Below are 20,464 nucleotides of genomic sequence, written 5' to 3' on the forward strand. Positions count from 1 at the left end.
CCCACTGATTACAAAATTATATAGAGTAGTGTGAGAATCAATGTGTGGGAATCAATGTCCATACACTGTACTTGTCCTCCTTACCTGGCGTCTGAACTCTTCTATGGGTTTGTAGACATTCCAGCCATTCTCCTCATACTTCTCCTGAGTTACATATGCAAACACAGGCTGCATGCAGGGGAGAGAAGAAGACTTTTATTGACAAACTACAGTGTTATTATAGCAGCAGGAGCAGCAGCAGCACAGTGACCCTGAAAACAAACACACACATCAGATCAGTGGCGGCCTTTTAACAATTAGCCTACCGGCTAGATGTTAGAGGCTCTGAATCATAAAAAATGAAAGAGGAGCAATAGAAAAAACTTGTAAGAACAATAGCATTAACAACCTCCTGTTTGTTTTTTCCCGCATAAGATTTTGTTCATTCAATTTATTTCAACCATGAAAAAGATTTCGTTGTCTCATTTCATTTGCCAAAGTTGGCGAGACACTGAACCCCAAATTGCCTCTGACAGCTGTCGTGCCGGCAGTGTGTGAGTGATGTGTGATCAGGAAATTGATGCACTGTATAAATGTGCGTGTGTGTGTGTGTGTGTGAATAAATATCAAAACTGTACTGTAAAGTGCATTGAATGGTCATCAACACTAGAAAATTACTATATAAATACATACCATTTACCATAAAGGTAGCCCGTAAAACATATAGTACATAAATACATACACACATATATATTTATAAATAAACACATACATACACTATTTGGGATTCCAGGTCTCAACTGATCTGGGACTCTCGGATGGTTACAAGGAGAAGCTGGAACAGATAACTCCGCCGATGTCTAAGAACGAAGTGCAGAAAATCTTGGGACTGTGTAACTATGTGAGAGACCATGTGCCAAGCAACCAGAAATACCTCATGCCACTGTATGCATGTCTAAAGAAGAAAGAGAATTCTAACAAAGACTGGGTTTGGACTGCAACTGATCACCACCACCTTGACAAACTGAAAAAGGCCATCTATGCAGCTGTATGCTTAGGCCCAAGAAGCCTGACCACAAGGCTTACAGCAGAGGTCAGTTGGGGATGAACATAATGATATGGTGAAGGTGAACAATAAAGTTGAGGGTGTTGTAGCTATCTGGAGTTAAAAGTTGTCCACAGTGGCAAAGAAGTATCTGCTTGAGGAGAAATAACTGTCTGTCCTGGAGTAGCGGAGTGCCCTGAAAGATTTAGTACAAGGCCAGGGAATTAAAGTCATCACCCAGAGCCAAGTTCTTCGGTTCCTGAAGAAAGGTACACTGATGGAAAAGGGACAAGATAATACGACCTACTGGGGCTTTATTCTCAAGCAGAATGGAACTGAATGGTCTCAGCAGAAAGGAAAAGCTCCTGGCAGTGCCCAAGCAGGTGAAGTTACCGCTGTGAGGAAAGGACTGCTTGAGCTGGACAAGCGCAAGATAAAGAGTGATCCCATACAATTTTACATAATTCAGGCTCTCAAATAAGACCTGGACATTTGGATTGAAAATGGCTTTGGGGGGTGCCAAAGGAAAAATGGTAGCCCACCAGGACTTTTGGAGGAAAGTAACCAACTACAGCTGAATATGGACCTAGATGTGGTGTACCAGAAGGCACACATTAAAAAAGGGCACACTGGCAAGGGAATAATGAAGTGGATCGAAGTGCAGCAGAGAATATTTGTGGTCATATAGTGGGAGGAAATGCCCATGGGAAGGGTAGCCCCTAATTAGATCTGAACTCTGGGAACTAGATATCCTTCACTCTCTAGGGGTGGGGGAAATATCAGATTCTTAAATGCATCGCAATTCAGACGTGGACGATTCTGAATCGATTCACAAACGTCCAAATTTCGATTATTTAAATAAAGTAATACAGACGGTTCTAAAATGCGGAACTAAGAAGCGCGGTACGCATCATCTCTGGCACACTATGGGGAACGCACCTGAAGTGGACACGCCGAACAGAGGAAAACAAACATAATGGCTTACCGCAGCTACTCATCTCGCTGTGAGATACGAACAGCTCCTTTTAATTTAAAAGCAAACGTGCAGAAACACTTCGGCTTCTACAACGGCGACAGCGGAAGCGAACTGGACAAGAACCGGGTTATATGTAAGCTGCGTTGCGCTAAAATAAAATACTTGGCAACACAACAAACATGAGAAGCCATGTAACTCGATTCCACCCGACGGAGGAGACGGGGAGACGGCAGGCTGTTGTTGCTGTGACTAGTGGCACTACCGACCAGAGAACAATCGAGGAAGCAATTAGAAAGCTGCCACCCTCATCAGAAAAGGCGAAGCGAATTACTAGGTCCATCGCGGCATTTATTGCCAAGGATTTGCGTCCGTATTCCGTCGTGGAAAATCAGGGATTTCGAGCACTTCTGCATACATTGGAGACCAGATACACCATCCTGACGCTATTTCACCAACACGTCCATCCCGACACTCTACAACTGTACTGCACAAACTTTGTTTACATTTTTTCTTAAATGTGTATAAGGACACATTTAAATTTTTGTGATTCAAGATACCTGTTACCTTTGGTACTGTACAACGAAGTTGTAACTTTCCAGATTGCACGCATTTCCATTAGTTTAATAAAATATAATGGAAATTAATTCAACTCTTGTTTCTTATTACAAATGCACTGTTTTTAAAAATTGCAAGTGATGAATGTGTATTCAGTGAGACAAAAAGAAATGTGAAAAAGTGCATCAATATACATAAATTGAAGATGCATCAATAATCGTTTTATAATCGAATCGTTGACCTCTGAATCGTAATCGAAATCTAATCGTGAGGTGCCAAAAGATTCCCACCCCTTTCACTCTCTCCACTATAGAGCTGCTGATGCGGAGTGATGTGTGCTCAGGCTGTGACCTCCCGAAGTCGATGATTATTTCTTTCATCTTGTTGACATTAAGCACCAGGTTGTTGTCTCTGCACCAGCCCTCTTGATGTTTGATCTCCTTCCTGCACATTGCTTCCTTATTTCCATTTATGATTCCCACTATAGTGGTATCATCCACAAACCTGGCCATCAGCTTCCACTTGTGTCTGGCTGTTCAGTCACGTGTTAGTGAGTACGCAGCCTTAAGTGGATCCAGTGCTCAGCGTGATTGATTTGGAGATGCTATTTCCAACCCGCACTGACTGCGGCCTCTGAGTCAGAAAGTCTAGGACCCAGGAAAATGTGGTGGTGTTAAGGCCGAGTAGAAGAACTTTCTCGATTAGACTGGGGAATTATGGTGTTGAATACTGAGCTTAAATCAATGCAAAGGATTCTGGGGTAGGTATGTCTGGGCGGGAGAGTACTGTGTGCAGTGTGGTGGATGTTGCATCCTCTGAGGAGCAGTGTGGGCGATAAGCAAATTGGAGAGGATCCAGTGATGTGGAGAGGCTAGCTGTGATGTGAGGTTTGACACAAAACACTTCATCACTGTTGGGGTTAGTGCAACTGGTCGGTCGTCATTCAGAACGGTCAGTTGGTTGCTTCACAACCAGGATTATTGTAGAGGTTTTGAAATATCCAGGGATGATGGCTTGGCTGAGGGACATGCTAAAGATGTCTGTCAGAACATCTGCTAACTGGGCAGCACATACCGTGAGCACACACCCTGAGATGTTACCAGGACCTGCTGCTTTACTTGGGTTAGGGTCCTCCATGTGTTCGCAAATTTGATGATAAAAGCTGGTGGGTCAGATGGTGGAGGGGGGTGGTGTCTAGTTTCATATTTCAAAGCATGCAAAAAAGTTGAGTCCGTCTGCAAGGGTAGTGTTACTGTCATCAACCTGTTCAGAACCTGATGTGTTTTTTTCTGATCTGGTGCGTTTGAGCAAGGGTTTATGCTGATGATGGGGGTTTATGCTGTTTATGGTGATGATGGGGGAGAGGGGTTGCCTTATAAGTGTTCACTGCTCTGGTTTCAAAGTCCACTTATCGCTTGAATTTGGGGAACAGTCTTCCTGGCAATCACCACAAAGCTGTCTGGATGTTTACTCAGTATCTCTCATTGGTGTTAGCTTAAAAGTTAGCACTGGGAGCTACATAAACAGCTGCTACAACCACAGTGGAGAATTCCCTCGGCAGATAAAACAGCGGATATGTCACGCTGAGACATTCTGCTACTGGAGAGCCGTTGCAGTAACACACCAGTCTTTGTTGATGTAGATGCACAGACAACCTCCAAGGCTGTTACCAGAACTAGCTGCCTCTCTGTTGGCATGGAACACCGTCAACCACTCCAGCTGTATGGCTGCATCCTGTATGTTGTCTTGGAGCAAGGACTCCAAACACACAGCAGTCTCACTCCCTGCGAATTTCTCTCAGCAGAGGTAGTTCATTCAGCATGTTATCAAGGGAACGGATATTTGAGAGCAGAAGCGATGGTAGTGCTGATCTGGTGAGGATAGTTCTCACCGCCGCCACTTCCTTCTCTCCCAAGTCACGTTTGGGCCTGGTATGTGATAGAATTCCATATTGGCATAATGTGTTCATATTAAATTGAATCTCTGCATGCTCCACCCTGATGTTTGGTGACATATCCCAACAGTAAATTTTGCATTTAGGATGCTGCATATGTGCGTGCCACCATCTTAACTCAGATTGAATGCCTTATACACCTCAGGCCAAGGAAGATGTTGAAAGAACCATTGGATTGGTAACAATTCCAATTCTAAGGAATGGAGCATGAAGACATGCTTCGAGCCAGTAGACCCTCTTCCTCAGAGGAACTGAATCACCGCCCATTCGTGTCACAGAAGGTGGGGCGAGGCTCTGGTGACAAAACCAGATCACAAAGTCCCATCCTGTGTTGGAGGGCAGATATGGCTGAAGGTGTTTGAACATCCTACACTCACTGCAGTTAAAGATAAGTGTGAAATATCTGACAACAATTTCTATTCCTAGCTAAAGTTAACCAGGAGCCCTACATCAGACTAGCCACTGTTTACAAGTTGGTTTTCTTTAGAAGAACAATGACTGAGCTCTTTTATGAGAAATTCTATGCTGAGGGGTTTAGATGGAGAAAATTCAGGAACACTTGTGGGCTGTGTATGTTGCCCACCATGCAAAGTATCCAGTGGGAAGGACCGGGCTATGCTAAAACAAGTTTTGAGGAGCACGTTTAAAGGCAAGTTTTGCAAAGGAGTGAAAGTTATGGATGTTTATTTCTGTAGGAAATGTACAGTGGCAATGCTGCCAAGGATCATCTGCATCATCCAGTGCAACCTTGTTTGCGGATGGGACAGTAAGTAGATGATGCTGTGTACTGTGTGTACTACTTGAGATGAAAAGGGGGGAATGGGGCAACAGCCATCTGCATCACCACTATATTCAATGTTAGGAGTTCCTGAAGCAACAGACAGGTCCGCATCACTACAAGACTTGATCGTTCCACTCACACTTTTCAACCAAATGGGGCGATAACTATCAGTACGGCCAATTCATACAACAGTCTAAAATCTTGAAGCATAAGACAGGTTGCTAAAAAACAACCCAGGTGAGGTATCTCCTGCCAGACTCTGAGATTCTTGGCTGTCTCAGCTGCTCCGCCAAGCGGTCTCTGAGGCTTGCCTTATGACCTCTTACATGGCCAGGTGGTGAGCCCACTACTTTACCACTAGTGGTACGCGGGGCTCCCTCTAGTGGTACGCCAAAGAATCACTGAAATAAATATAAATAAACATGAAATACTATCAAACATATTAGAATGGATGAAAATATATTATCAACTGCTGGCAAGAAAATGAAAAGAGATACAAATTAAGTTACGACTTTTAAAAAGTTTGCAAGTGCTTCTGGGTAGCAGTAGCTATGTAGCGCCAAACTGCCGTTGACGTTGACATCAACAGTCATTCACGGTAGCTCTTACAGGCAAGAAGTGATGGCAAGAATTGGAGGTTTTTAATAATGAAGACGTCTAAACTACTGTCGTGGCTTCAGTCTGCGAAGAGAAGTGTGGGCCAGGAGAGAGCGAGAACTGAAGAGTGTGGGCAGGGTGCAGGTGCACACAGCAGCTACTTTGGTGGCGCCAGCGAAGCCCCCAGAGCAGCCCGCAGCGCAGCCGGCAACGAAGCCTGCAGCGAAGCCTGCAGCGAAGCCCGCAGGCTCAGACCGCGGTGCAGGGTCTGCCGGCGGCGGCGAGGGGGGACTATGGGGCTGTGAAGCACGCTGTCCTGGAAAGACTGGGCCTCACGCCAGAGGACCATCGCCGGAGGTTCCGGGACGCCAGGTTGGGCCAGCGGACCGCCCGTTTACAATTGCGCAGCAGCTGCGGGACGCAGCGAGACGGTGGCTGCAGCCAGGGGGACTGGACGGGGAAAAAACAATGCTGGAGAAAATAGTGTTGGAACAGCTGGTGGAGGGCCTTCCGGACCGGACCGCGGCGTATGTGCGCTGCCATCGGCCAGCGACGCCACCTCGTGGTTCATCCCTGCGGTCAAGGGGGGGGGGGCAGCCGCCCGCCCACGCCGACCCACCAGACTCCAGCCCCAGTCCACCGGCGCGCCACCCTAACCAATGTCTTTATTGTCCCCCACAGGTCCCAACCTCTACGGGGGCCAATCCTAACCCACCGGGGACTCCTCGAATGTCTGGGCAGGAGTGTTGGAAGTGCGGGCAGCCCGGACACTTTCGTGAAGCATGTCCTCTCATGGCAGGTGATTCGGGTTGCCGGCGCTGCAACATCCTCCCTCGATTCAGGAGCGACATACCGCATTCCGGTAAGGATTCAGGGGGGTGTACATCGGGCTATGGTGGATTCTGGCTGCGCGCAGTCAATGATTCACCAGACCCTGATCGGGGCATTGATGGAGGCATGCTGGGTGAATATTAAATGTGTGCATGGGGATATTCACAAATACCCATTGGTGACAGTTGAAATTAGACATCAGGGGAAAAAGCATAAAATCAAGGTCGCGGTTAGCTCCCGCCTGACGCGCCCCCTGATCCTGGGGACTGATTGGCATGGGTTTAACGCAATAGTGGGGCAGTGAGCGGGGGCGCATTCATGACAGACAGGGACATATGACGTGTGCGCGGCGCTCAGTGGTTACACGAGGTTGTTCGACACTGCTGACAGGAGGGGGAACCTGCGTCACCTCCTCTGGACGCACCGCTGGTACCCGAACTACACTCCATGGAAGATTTTCCACTCGAGCAGTCTCGGGATGATACTCTACGATTTGCCTTCGGCCGCGTAATAACAATTGATGGCCACAAGGTGCGCCCTGACACCGAGCAGGCTTTTCCCCTATTTTTCACTGATTAGGGACAGGCTGTACAGGGTGAGTCATGACACTCAGACTGGAGAAGAAATCACCCAGTTGCTGGTGCCTAAAAGCCGTTGGGAAATGGTTTTCCAAGCGGGTCATTATAGCCCAATGGCTGGTCACATGGGGGTAGATAAGACACAAAACCGGATAATGACCCGATTTTATTGGCCTGGCATTCAAGGGGACGTGCGCCGCTGGTGTGCGTCCTGTCGCGAATGTCAACTGGTGAATCATCCAGCAATTCCCAGAGCACCTCTGCACCCATTACTTTTGATGGAAGTTCCATTTGAATGCATTGGTATGGACCTCATCGGTGGACAAAACTGCTGCTATCGCGGCCTGTCCGCGGCCCAAGTCCAAAAAGGAAGTGAGGCGGTTTGTGGGGCTGGCAGGTTACTACAGGCTGTTTATCCGTTTGTGGACCTGACCATTCGGCTGACCGACCTGACCCAAAAAGGTACCCCAGATCCGGTCCAGTGGTCAGAGCAGTGCCAGCAGGCGTTCGAGAGGGTGAAACAAGTCCTCTGTGGGGAGCCACTTCTCCACACCCCTAACTTTTCTCTCCCCTTTGTCTTGCAGACCAATGCGTCGAACAGAGGGCTGGGGGCCGTTTTGGCCCAGACGGTAGGGGGTGTCGACCGCCCGGTGGTGTACATCAGCCGGAAATTGTCAGAGAGAGAAGCCAGGTACAGCACTGTTGAGAAAGAGTGCCTGGCAATCCGGTGGGCGGTCGACACTCTGCGCTATTACCTCCTGGGACGCTCATTCACCCTCTGTTCGGATCATGCTCCGCTGCAGTAGCTCCACCGCATAAAAGATGCCAACGCGCGGCTCACCCATCACACCATTTCAAGGTGATCCATAGGCCGGGGGCACAGATGGTCGTGGCAGACTTCCTCTCCCGCTCAGGGGGGGGGGGGGGGGGGGAGTAGGTTAGGCCGGATGACTCCCCGGCCTGAGTCGGGCGGAGGAGGTATGTGGTAGTGGGGGGTGGTTAGTGTCGGTGGCAGGAGGGAGAGAGTGGGCAGGTGGTTCAGGGATTGGTGCCAGGGAGAGAGTCTGATTGTGTACAGGTGTACTGCGTTGGCTACTCTCTCCCCTCTTATATTAGTAGTAGCATGCTGGGACACGGCTCTCGACCACACACACACACGAGGAGAGGCTGGAGGCAACTCGGAGAAGCCCAGAAAAAGAACACTGTGATATGCATGTGTATATGTGTATGCAAGCAATAAAAGAGATTAACTGAATACCGACTTGCATCATCTGTGACGAGGAACCCGCCGCGGTGTCACGAGCCTGCTACACTGCTAATTCACAAACAGCTCAGATATATAAGAGTTGAGCTGTTGGTGAATTGGTGTGACTGATAAAAGTAACCAACTCACACAGGGGTTCCTCGGTTGGGGGTTCATTAGTGGAAGCAGGGTAGACAATTGGATGAAGGCAACTTAATTAGTCTTAGAAACCTTATTTGAATAATGTTTTTTGTGGAGTTGACTATCCACCCCTGTACTGGGGCAATAATGGGATCTAATCATTTGTATCATCTGAATTCCCTTTGTAGGACGAGCCCAAAACAATGTTTACTTTTTCTAGATAGAGGAAAATAGACATCAGTCAGGGCATGATGTGAGAAGTCAAAGACTAACTTACCAGAGAATATGATAGGGGAAAGGCATGTCTGAAGAGGAGCTCAAAAATATCTCGTCTGCTGTGGCCCTCCTGCTTCAGGGCAAACCTCAAGTTCCTCATGTCCTAAAGAGAAAGTCAGAGAAAGTGATCATCAATGCACATTCACAAACACACAAAGAGCATACATAAACACAAACAAATGTATTCATGACATGTTTTTCCTTCATAGAGAATTGGGGAGCAGCCGCCTCCGTCAGCATTCGTGCACTCTCTTTACCTCTCTCGCTCTTGCTGACGTGCAGACAGCCAGACACACGTACTCACACACACAAACAGTGTCATCGGACAAATGTGTAAACTCAGACTGCCTAAGTTCACAAATTCTATTGTTTCTAACCAATGTATGAAGAGTCAGAGGAGATGGCTGTGCATGCTTGGTTTGGCTCAATTAAGTTGACAGTGCACAGCACAAATGATAGGCACAGAGAGGAGCAGTAAATTACTAAATTAACACTTTAAGTGGACTATTTGATCACTATAACCGAATTATACCACCCTTGCCTATTTTTGGTCAGGAAAAACCCTATATATGCACTCCTGTAACTTTCACCAACAACCAAAAAAGGGATGACCATGATGTGCTCAATCCAATGGTAGGCATCACATTACCGTTACTTGTTGCTAGTAGGTGGTGCTATGAAAATGTTGAATTTTGGCATGTGCATGTTGTCACAACAGTTCAAAGTAAAGTCTTTTTACATATATGGTCAAGTTGGAGAAACTACTGTTTCAAAGCGAAATATCAAACTTTAAGATCACTCCACATACAAACAGTTCCACGAAACCTGATGAAGAGCAAAACTTTTCATCTTGAAGGTGCTTAGATTACATTGACCCAATATAAAGCTGATCCGATTAATCCTCTAGGAGTTTGTTAAAGGCCCCATATTGTGAATAACACATTTTCTGGGATTTTTTTTAATCATTAAACACTTGACGGTGGTCAGGAAATAACGTCAAAGTATGAAAACAGTCAACCCTTTAAGTTTTTCAGCAGTCTGTCCCTGGAAATGTTGCCTTGAATAAGCTCATTGTTAGATTCCATTTTTTATGACACAACAGACCATTAGGCCCTGCCCACGTTCTACCCTCAGCACACCCAGCCGGCTCCCAAGTCCAGCCTCCAACAAACCCCATTTTACTATTGCCATAATGTTACTATTCAAGACCAGAGGTTAATTTTTTTTATAAGTGCCAGAGCATTTCAGTAAGAATTTGTTGGTGTAATGGGCTTATTTCACCACTGACTGCTTCCACAACCTAAAACAGTACAACTCCAGTTTCTCCAAGGGGTTAACCCTCAAAGATACAGCAGACCCCACACTGCTTACCCCGGCTCAAGATCCCCAACAAGTAAGTAAATTAATGAATGATGACAATTCACTATTAACGCTCTTGTTGTGGTCTTGCAATGCTAATGCTAAGTGTTTGGCTAAAGTAAGCACAGGAAGAACAGTCACATTGTTGTTCCTAGCATTGGTTATTCTTTACCAAATCAACACTAACAATATGTTTGCTATCTACTTTGCTGCTGTTTGTTCAACTCTTGCTATCCCCAAGCTATGGTTACATCATGTGTACCGCTGCTGAGACAGCTGCATCTTTGCTAAACAAAGGAAAATAAAAGTGGAGAATCAGTAGGTGGGGCTATGACCCTGACTTATTTTAACCCATGGAGCTATTCAGGCCGCATCTCTGATCATAGGTTTTAATTTTGGTGCCGATTGGACAATGTACAGTGGAGTTAAAGACAACTTAATTTTCACTCTGTTCAGTACGTGGAGCTATGAACCTGAGTTAATATTGACATATGGAGCTGTTCAGGCGTGGACTCTGATCTTAGGTGGACTTTCTGCCTAGAAACGTTCATGAAAGTTTACTTACTGTTAGTGTGATGGATACCGTTTCACGATGTTAATTTTGCATTTTGGAATATGGACCTGCTCTAACTATCTAATTTCTGCTTGGAATTGTTTTTCATAGTTTCCTGAAAAGGCTAATTTATTGTTAAACTGATGTTTTTTTCATTTTACTACATTCTTGTGAAGTGCTCTTGAAGATATAAACAGGTCACCTCACTGTTACTCTGAATACTATTTGACTATTTTCAAATTCTTTTCTACATTTGTGGATACGGACATGTCACAAAAACACTCATTTTTTATTTAGTTTTTTTCTATAAATTTTACATTTCTGTATCAAGCTTGATAGCCTTCCTGTGTTTTTGAATGGAATGACAGTCTGGAACTAATTATGTAAAGTGAAAGAAAAGAGATACATGTGTGACTGGTTGATTACCTGTGGAAATATACATTACTGTTATTATTTTTTATTCAGAAAATAATCTATATTCTGTGCGGCCCTCACACCCCTGTGATTTTCTTATTTGGCCCACTTGCTAATGCTTATAGAGCAAAGCACATCTAATTCAATGATCATGGTTTTGTTGCAAAAGTGCTGTCTGCATCTAATGTTTGTGCCTACATTGTTTTGACCATACAAACAACATTTATTTTAGTAGTCTGATTACAATGGTGCCTCCATAAGAACAGTTTATTTGAGGATTTTCAGTCAGGATTTAGAGTGCATCATAGCACAGAGACTGCCCTAGTCAAAGTTACAAATAGGACTCATCTCTGTACTTGTCTTATTAGATCTCAGTGCTGCATTCGACACCATTGACCATCAAATTCTTTTACAGAGACTGGAACATCACATTGGCATCAAAGGAACCGCCTTAAGCTGGTTTAAGTCCTATTTTTTAGATCGATCCCAGTTTGTTCATATCAATGACGAATCCTCCGTACATACCAAAGTTTGTCACGGAGTCCCACAAGGTTCTGTGTTAGGACCACTTCTATTCAGTTCATATATGATTCCTTTAGGGAACATTATTAGGAATCACTCCATTAATTTTCATTTTTATGCTGATGACACCCAATTATACTTATCGATCAAGCCATCAGTTAAATAAACTTCAAGAATGTCTTAAGGATATAAAAAGTTGGATGACCTACAATTTTCTGATGCTAAATTCAGACAAGACTGAAGTTCTTGTAATTGGACCCAAAAACCTCAGAAACTCTTTCTATAGACTTAGTTACTTTAGACGGGATCACCCTGGCCTCCAGCTCCACCGTTAAGAATCTCGGAGTTGATTTTTATCAGGATCTGTCTTTTAATGTCCATATAAAACAAATTTCAAAGACTGCTTTCTTCCACTTACGTAACATCGCCAAAATTAGACACATTGTATCTCAAGCAGATGCAGAAAAATGAGTCCAAGCATTTGTTACTTCAAGGCTGGACTATTGCAACTCTTTGTTATCAGGTTGCTCCAATAAGTCTCTTAGGACTTTGCAGCTAATTCAGAATGCTGCTGCACGTGTGTAACAGGTACCAAGATCAGAGATCACATCTCTCCCATTTTGGCTTCTTTAAGTTGGCTACCGGTTAAATCCAGAATAGAATTTAAAATTATCCTCCTTACATACAAAGCTCTTCATGGGCAAGCACCATCATATCTTAAAGAGCTCATAGTACCCTCCTACCCCTCCAGAACACTACGCTCTCAGAATGCTGGGTTCCTTGTGGTTCCCATAGTCTCCAAAAGTAGATTGGGAGCCAGAGCTTTCATTTATCAAGCTCCTCTTCTGTGGAACAAACTACCATTTTTGGTTCGGGAGGCAAACACGGTCAACACTTTTAAGAGTAGACTTAAGATTTTCCTCTTTGATAGAGCTTATAGTTAGGGCTGGCTCAGGTCATCCCTTAGTTATGCTGCTATAGGATTAGACTGCCGGGGGACACCCCCCCTCTCTCTCTTTATTATCATCCCCATCTCTAAACATACATGTCTCATTAATGCATGTTACTAACTAAACTTCTTCCCTGGAGTTTCTGTGCTCTCTCGTCCAGCAGGTTCTCATGGATCATGGCTGCTCCCTGTATTGGATCGTGGTTCCCACTACTGCCTTGGCCCTGCCTGACATCCACTCTTGTTATTACTATTAGTCATAATTCCATGACATTAATATTAACTTGTTTATTATTGTAGCATTGTTACATATTACCACCACTGCTACTGTAATTAATGTCTCTCATTTGCTTTGTTCTGTACATGTGACATCCATTGCACGTCTGTCCGTCCTGGGAGAGGGATCCCTCCTCTGTGGCTCTCCCTGAGGTTTCCTCCACCTTCTTTTCCCTGTTAAAAGAGTTTTTTGTGGGCAAGTTTTTCCTCACTTGAACCGAGGGTCTAAGGACAGAGGGTGTCACTACCTTTACAGATTGTAAAGCCCTCTGAGGCAAAATGTGTTCTGTGAATTTGGGCTATACAAACAAAATTTGATTTTGAATGGTGTCTACATACCTATTTTCATATATTTACGTGAAATGTGCCACTGGTGTTGCTTTGTTGAAATTTCGTATTGGGCGCTATCGAGCCCACACCCATATGCAAGAACCATATTGGAATTTATTGCCTTTTTTTTTACATATTTTTTAATTGTGATTTTCTCATTGATTTAAACATGGACATTTTAACACATTATACCCCAATCTGGCAAAAAATAAATAAATGAAATAAAATAAAATAATGGTAATAATAATGTAAATAAATAATAATTTAATAAAACAATAATAAATTCCAATAGGATCACAGCAGTGCATAAGTTACAGAACTTGTACAATTACTCACAATTCAAGGTTGTGAGTTTCCAGAAAGTCTATATAAGGTCTCCATAAATTAGCAAAATTATTTTTCTTTTTTACAATATATGTTAGTTTCTCCAAAGCGAGACAGGACATCAGTTCTTTTGTCCACATTCCAATAGAAGGTGTGTCCATACTTTTCCACAATAGTGTGATTATCCTCCTGGCTTGTAAGAGTCCAAAGTCAATGAGCAGTGAACAAATATTCCTAGTAAACATTTTGGCTCGCAACGGAACTTCCCTTCCAACTATGAGCCCGATTACAATGTAATACACTTTTCCAGAATTGTTGTATCTTTCCCATAAGCATTCCCATAAACAATGGATTAGTGTACCCTTTTCTTTTCTGCATTTCACACAAATATCAAGTACATTAGGGTATATGTAATTCAATCTGCAAGGTGTAAGATAAGTGCGCATTAACCACCTATATTGTAACAGCTTATATTTGGTATTAACCGACTGGGTCTGAGCCTTAAAACAAGCCCTTTCCCAGTCAGCTTCTTGGATATCCTCCTTTAAATCAGTTATCCATGCCTCCATCTTTTTGGAAGATGACTCTTTTGAATGTTGTAACAGTAAATCATAGAACATTGAAAATTGTCCTCTGCCATCCATGCCAGTCAATTTCTCGATTTTAGATAGTGGAGGTACAGACAGTTGTTTATGCGTGGATAAAATGAAATGTTTCAGTTGGAGGTATTTAAAGAAGTGTCTTCTTGGAATATCATATTTCTCATACAGTTGATTATATGACATCAAGCTACCTTATGCATATAAATCCAACATTTTTGCAGCACCTTTGTTAAACCACACCCGAAATCCACCATCTGCTCTCCCCGGTATAAAACAATAATTGCCCCATATAGGAGTAAACTGTGATAATGTTGGTGTGTCTCCAACCTGTTGGTGCGCAGAGTACCACACTGAAATGGTATTACGAAGAAAGGGATTTTTGGTTTGTTTAACCAGTCTCCTGACACTTGCCGAATATAAATAAAGCTTGAGAGGAAGCCCTAGTGTTGACGTCTCCTCTATAGTCACCCCTCAAGTCTCCACCAATACATTGCTGTCCTTAGCTGGGCGGCCCAGTAATACAGTTTTAGATTGGGGAGCTGAAGCCCCCCTCTTTCATATGGTAAATATAATAGTTTTAGTTGAAGCCTGGCCTTTCTGTTATTCCAGATGAATTGGTTCACGGAAGCGGAAGTGATTGAAATAGATATAGAAACTTTGGTAAGACCAACATTTTAATTATGTTTATGCAACCAATCATAGATATAGGCATCCTGGTCCATCGATTTAGCATCTCCCACACCCCGTCCACCAGGGGGTCGTAATTTAAAGAAGCTATTTGTTTCACATCAGGACTGATTTTAACCCCCAAATATGTAAAGCCTTCTTTAGTGGCTGTGAATGGTTCATCTATAATAGGCTACAGTCAACATTAGTGCGGATTTGGAATTATTTTTTCAAAACCTGATGTGTTTCCAAATGTTTCTATTCAATTCATTAATTGGGGAATACTATCTTTTAAGTTTGTTAAAAAATAATTATGTAATCCACGTATAAAGCTATGCGATGCTCATATCCTCCAATAGTTATACCCGTGATGTCTTTATGAGCTCTTGTGGCCATGGCCAAGGGCTCAATAGCCAACACAAATAGCAAAGGCGATAACGGACACCCTTGTCTCGTTGATCAGTGGAGAGTAAATGGTTTAGAGACGTTATTATTGGTCAATATTTCAGCAGTTGGGTTTGTATACAAGAGCTTTATCCATCTTAGAAAATGTGTACCAATTCCAAACCGTGGGAGCATGTTAAAAAGGAAACCCCACTCAAACCTGTCAAAAGCTTGACGTGCGTCTAAGGATAACACCGCTGTATCTCTAGAGTTTAGTTTTTCATACAATATGTTCAGAACGCGCCGAATATTATGAAATCCATGTCTACTTTTGACAAAGCCATTTTGATCATTGTCAACAAGATGGGGAAGATACGACTACAGTCTTCTGGCCAAGGCCTTGCAGAGTATTTTAATGTCACACCCCATCAGACTAATAGGCCTCAAAGAAGAGCATTCATTTGGTGGTTTGTTTGGTTTCAGGATTAAAGTTATTATCGCAAGTCTCAAGGATGGAGGGAGTATTCCCTTTATATAGGATTCCTTATACATGTCCAATAATGGGACCAAAAGTTTCTCCCCAAATCTCTTGTAAAATTCAATTGGAAAGCCGTCCAGCCCTGGTGCTTTTCCGCTCTGCATACTTTGAATGGCTTCTGCTAATTCCTTCGTTGTTATACTGCAATCCAATTCCTTTCGCTCATTTTCTGACAAAGTCTGAAACCTCAATTAATCTAGAAAATTATTTTGACTGTGTAAATCATCTAAATGCTCTGATATGTACAAGGCCTCATAGAAATCCCTAAAAACGTTATTGATCTCCACTGGTTCTGAAGTCATATCGCCTGCAGGTGTCTTAATGCTGTCTAACTGCTTTTTCTTAAGTCCCCAAGCCAGCAGTTTACCACATTAGTAAGACTATTTTAGCCACATTAAATTTTTGTGACTTTTTCTATACATAATTTGTTATATTTGGCTCTCATAATTTATAAATTCTTTGCTTTCTGCGGACTGTAATTATTATACAATTCCTGTTCCAACAGTTTAACTTGGTTTTCAATTGTCTCTATTTCCATACATTGTTGTTTCGCTTTAGATTTCGGAAAGCTAATAATTTCCCCTCTGATATATGCTTTGAATGCCTCCCATCTAACACAAGCATCTGGTCACGATTGATTTCAAAGTAATTGTTAATGCGTTCTTCAGCAAATTTTATAAACTTCAACAGGAAATCTCCATCTCTTAGGGTTATGAATACATTTAAATGATACAGCCACATGATCACTAATGACAATGCTATCATACCAGCATTCTTTAATTTTTGAAAGAAGTCCAAAAAATTGTCAATTCGTGATTGGGTGCCATGTGTACTTGAATAACAGGAGTATCCAACTTTATCTGGGTGTAGTTCCTTCCATACTTCAACCAAATTCAAATCTTTACAGGACTGCAATAGTATTTTCCTTGTTTGTATATGAGTAGAATCAAGGTTAGTAGAATGGTCTTTTGTGGGGACTAAAGTGCAATTAAAATCACCACCAATAATGTACATACCTTGCAAGGTGGACAGAGTGAGGAATAGATTCTGAAAAAATGTTGGATTATCATCATTCGGACCATAGATGCAAACCAGATTTAGTCCACATGTGGATATGTTACCTTGAATAATGATATACAGTACCTACCATATTGATCACAAATAACATTAGCGGTTTGGAACGGTAAAGATTTATGTATAAATATAAGTACACCCCTAGCATGATTGCTGTATGGAGCACACAAGACCTGACCTGGCCACCTCTTTTGCAATCTATCAATTTCTGTTGCTCTTAAATGTATCTCCTGCAAGAAAACTATTTGGGACTTCAGTTGTTTGATTCTGTTTAAGACTTGCTTTAATTTGGCTATTTCTCTCAGCCCCCTAACATTCCAACTAGTGATTTTTATTTTAGAAGTATCTGTGTTTTAGTCTCGTGAGCAAGATGCAGTTCTGTCCTGCCAGATAGACCATATAAGTAAACAAAGACACTGCTGATAGGAGCCTTGATGACATCTAAGAGAAAAACAAAACTAACAAACAAACAAACAAACACACACAAAAAAAGAAAACGTGCCAGATATCCCCCTTCCTGCCCCCCCACACTTCCCCAACTGAAGTGTTTTAAGACCTGAACACTGAACATTGTTCCCGTCGTTCCCCATCTTTCGCTAAATGAATGAGGAGCACTGATCCACATTTACATGAGAAGCACATAATTAGTCAACGTGAGTCTTAAACCCATCACCAACCGTGCACCACGCTTACAACAATCAATATTATAGTTTTTCCCTAGATATCCAATCCCCGTTTCCAGCCATCATTTTGCATAAATGAGCTTCAATAACAAAGTAAGACAAAGAAGAAAAAAAACTTTGTCATAATAATAATGACTATCAATTTTAAGCTAAAAAAAACAACAAAAAAAAACAAGGTGGGGAGCTCAATAATACCATGCCCGGTTCACACTCTGTACGGATTGTTCATTATAAACATTATGCAATAAACTTATATCTTCTTAGGCAACCACAAAAAAAAAGCCGGTGCGTGAGCCGGTTCATTTATAACATTCCTATTGCCAGTCTCATCAGTCCATCTCACTGTTACTGTGCCTCTTATGGTGGTTACCTGTCATCGGAGGCTGACTGTGAAGAGAAGAGTTAATCTTTAGGTTGAATTTCACGGTGAAATTCCTCTGCTTCACGCGGTGAAGAGAAGAGGAACACCTTCCCGTCATGGACCACTCTCATCTTGCAGGGGTTTAGCTGGAATCCCCGAAATTTCCCCATCTCACCAAACAGCTTTCTGGCCGTGTTTAATTCTTGACGCAGCATTGTTTCTGCTGAAAAGTCCTGCACCAAAGTAATCTTAGCTCCATCGTGTAGGATATTTTTCTGTGATGAAAGACGATAAACAGTCTTGTCCTGAATATCCTGAAATTTCCAGAAGCGTATAAGAACGGCTCTGTGTTGTCGGCGCCAAGGTGCGATGTATCCACTCCAACACCGGGGTCTGATCCGTGCTCAGCCCCAGCCACTTCGGCAGCATTTCTCGGATAAAATCCAGCAAAGGTCGCGTACCCTCTGCGCCTTCTTTGAGATCAAACATACACAGGTTCTTCCTCCTGTTTCGGTTGTCCAAGTCGTCGGTCTTCATCTCCAAATGTGTCAGCCGTTTTACAGTTCAAGCCAACTCCACCCGTACACTCTCAAGTTCCTCCTCTGCCGCCATCAATCGGTTCTCTGATGCGTTTAGTGTGCTCCGACACGTCATGTTTAACTTCAGCCATTTTGCCTTCTAATGCAGTCATAGCACTGGTTACCTCTCCAAGGCGCTTATTAATGCCATACAGTTTTAGTCCGAACTGAGCCGTCGGTTTTCGAGTTCTGGTAAAAATGTCACATTCCTCAGTCACGTGAGATGTCGACATAGTTGACACTGAGTGGAAAATCTGAATTCCAAGCCACTGTCCGGGGAATTAAAAGATTTTGGTGCACCGTTGATCAGAGCCTCTCTTCTAAGCTGCCATCTTCGTTGGGTCACGTGACCTCCCCAATGTTTGTCATTTTTTAAATGTGAGATGAGGTTCATGACTTTTCAAGCATGGTAAACCTCCCATAAATGTGATCAACTGTAAAAACTAAACATCAACATTCGGAGTGTTGCCACAGCAACATCATTCACCGAAAAAGTGTAAGATCATTGACCATGTCTGAAGGGTCGTCTGACCAAATTTCAACTGGATATGGTCAACTTACTAGGGAGCGTATATCACATGTAAAACATGTCATATTTTGATGCCTTTAGAGGAGGCTATTACTATGACTATTCGCATGTAGATGTGTTCAGGCCAGGACTTCACATGTTTGGTGCGGTTTGGGTCATTGCAGCTGTAACTGCTCAGGCCCTAATAATTGGAGCACTTTCAATAGGGTCCTCACAGGTCCTAACAAGTGCAGTTGCCTGCATACAATAAGTGTTGGTATAGAAAGGCAGCAGCAGTATTATAACAGGTTTAGTCCTATATCACTGTACATCATAACAAATGAAGAGGGCTCCATTAAAGGGCTCACTGAATGGCTTGAATAGTGTGCATCAGTGCATGATGATGTTTGGATGAGTTTCGAATTTACTCACTAAACTCGTTCCTGATGTGGGGAATTACTCTTATGAATTTGCTTTAAAAGATGCAATTGGCTCCATTGCATCTTGGTATTTAATATATAAACCATTTTAATTTTCATAAGATCCTTTGAGGGCCATACTAAATTATTGTTTTTATCATTAACACTTAAATCACCAGGGCTCCAGACTAGCTTTTTATATCAGTTGCACTGGTGTGCCGAACTGTTTCATTTAGGTGCACCAGCACATAATTTAGGTGCACCCAAAATGTTTCACCATGCCTAAACCTTTTCTTGACAGTTCCCATATACAGTGGTATTCATTCTTAACTAGGGCTTTCCCAAATTGATTCAATTCCTAATCACAAAGTCTTGATTTGATTCAATATCATTTCAGTTCAGGAAATTTCATTATGTAATACCAATTTTGCTTGGATATGTTCAGGAAAACCGCTAACTTGGTGCATTATTGAAAATATTAAGGTAGGCTTGTCACAGTGACAAATTTTGTTGGCTATATTGTTGCAGAAAAATATTGTGATGAATGATATCATTGTCATCATTTTGAAACCATAGTTTTAAGTGAGCACAGGTCAGCAGGAGTGTGGAGGGAGGACACTCAGACAGTGTATCTGAAATGGTACAAACCAACTGCACGAGTTTTTGAATTTTCCTCCATCATCTCTGCTTTACTTTCTGTTTCATTTTCTTATGTATAAATACTTAAACATACATAAACATTGAGACACTTCTCTTTCTATTAATCTAAGTTGTAAATTCTGTTATTTTTACTCTTTTATCATCCGTTACACTTTTTTGTTTTGTATTTGCGCTGATTCGAATTGTTTCCTAATGTCTTCCTTCAAATTTTCATTTTTAACTTGTAAACAACTTGGACCTGTGCTTTAAAAGGTGCTATATTAAATGTGGATGATTCCTATCAGAAATGTATTATTTATAAATCAATT

The 20,464-nt window shown here is 42.6% G+C and overlaps 2 protein-coding genes across 3 annotated transcripts in view; one reads left to right on the forward strand and one right to left on the reverse strand.

Annotated features, from left to right (window-relative positions):
• mtm1 (myotubularin 1) overlaps window positions 1–20,464 on the reverse strand; it is a 63,423-nt gene that overhangs the window by 22,840 nt on the left and 20,119 nt on the right. Inside the window, exons 6-8 of one of the 2 annotated variants that reach the window (XM_069518507.1) lie at window positions 8,958–9,059; window positions 756–839; window positions 85–168 (exon numbers count right to left, since the gene is read on the reverse strand). In XM_069518507.1, coding sequence (XP_069374608.1) covers window positions 85–168; window positions 756–839; window positions 8,958–9,059 — 270 coding nt within the window. The remainder of the gene's footprint in view (window positions 1–84; window positions 169–755; window positions 840–8,957; window positions 9,060–20,464) is intronic. The other variant, XM_069518508.1, reaches the window with a different exon arrangement.
• On the forward strand, window positions 4,710–6,994 carry LOC138406627 (uncharacterized). Its single transcript, XM_069519218.1, has 3 exons — window positions 4,710–4,806; window positions 4,936–4,981; window positions 5,944–6,994. The coding sequence occupies exons 1-3, from the start codon at window positions 4,710–4,712 to the stop codon at window positions 6,860–6,862; spliced, it is 1,062 nt and encodes a 353-aa protein (XP_069375319.1). The 3' UTR covers window positions 6,863–6,994.

The sequence above is a fragment of the Paralichthys olivaceus genome, chromosome 22, assembly GCF_024713975.1.
Source record: "Paralichthys olivaceus isolate ysfri-2021 chromosome 22, ASM2471397v2, whole genome shotgun sequence".
Taxonomy (NCBI): Eukaryota; Metazoa; Chordata; class Actinopteri; order Pleuronectiformes; family Paralichthyidae; genus Paralichthys; species Paralichthys olivaceus.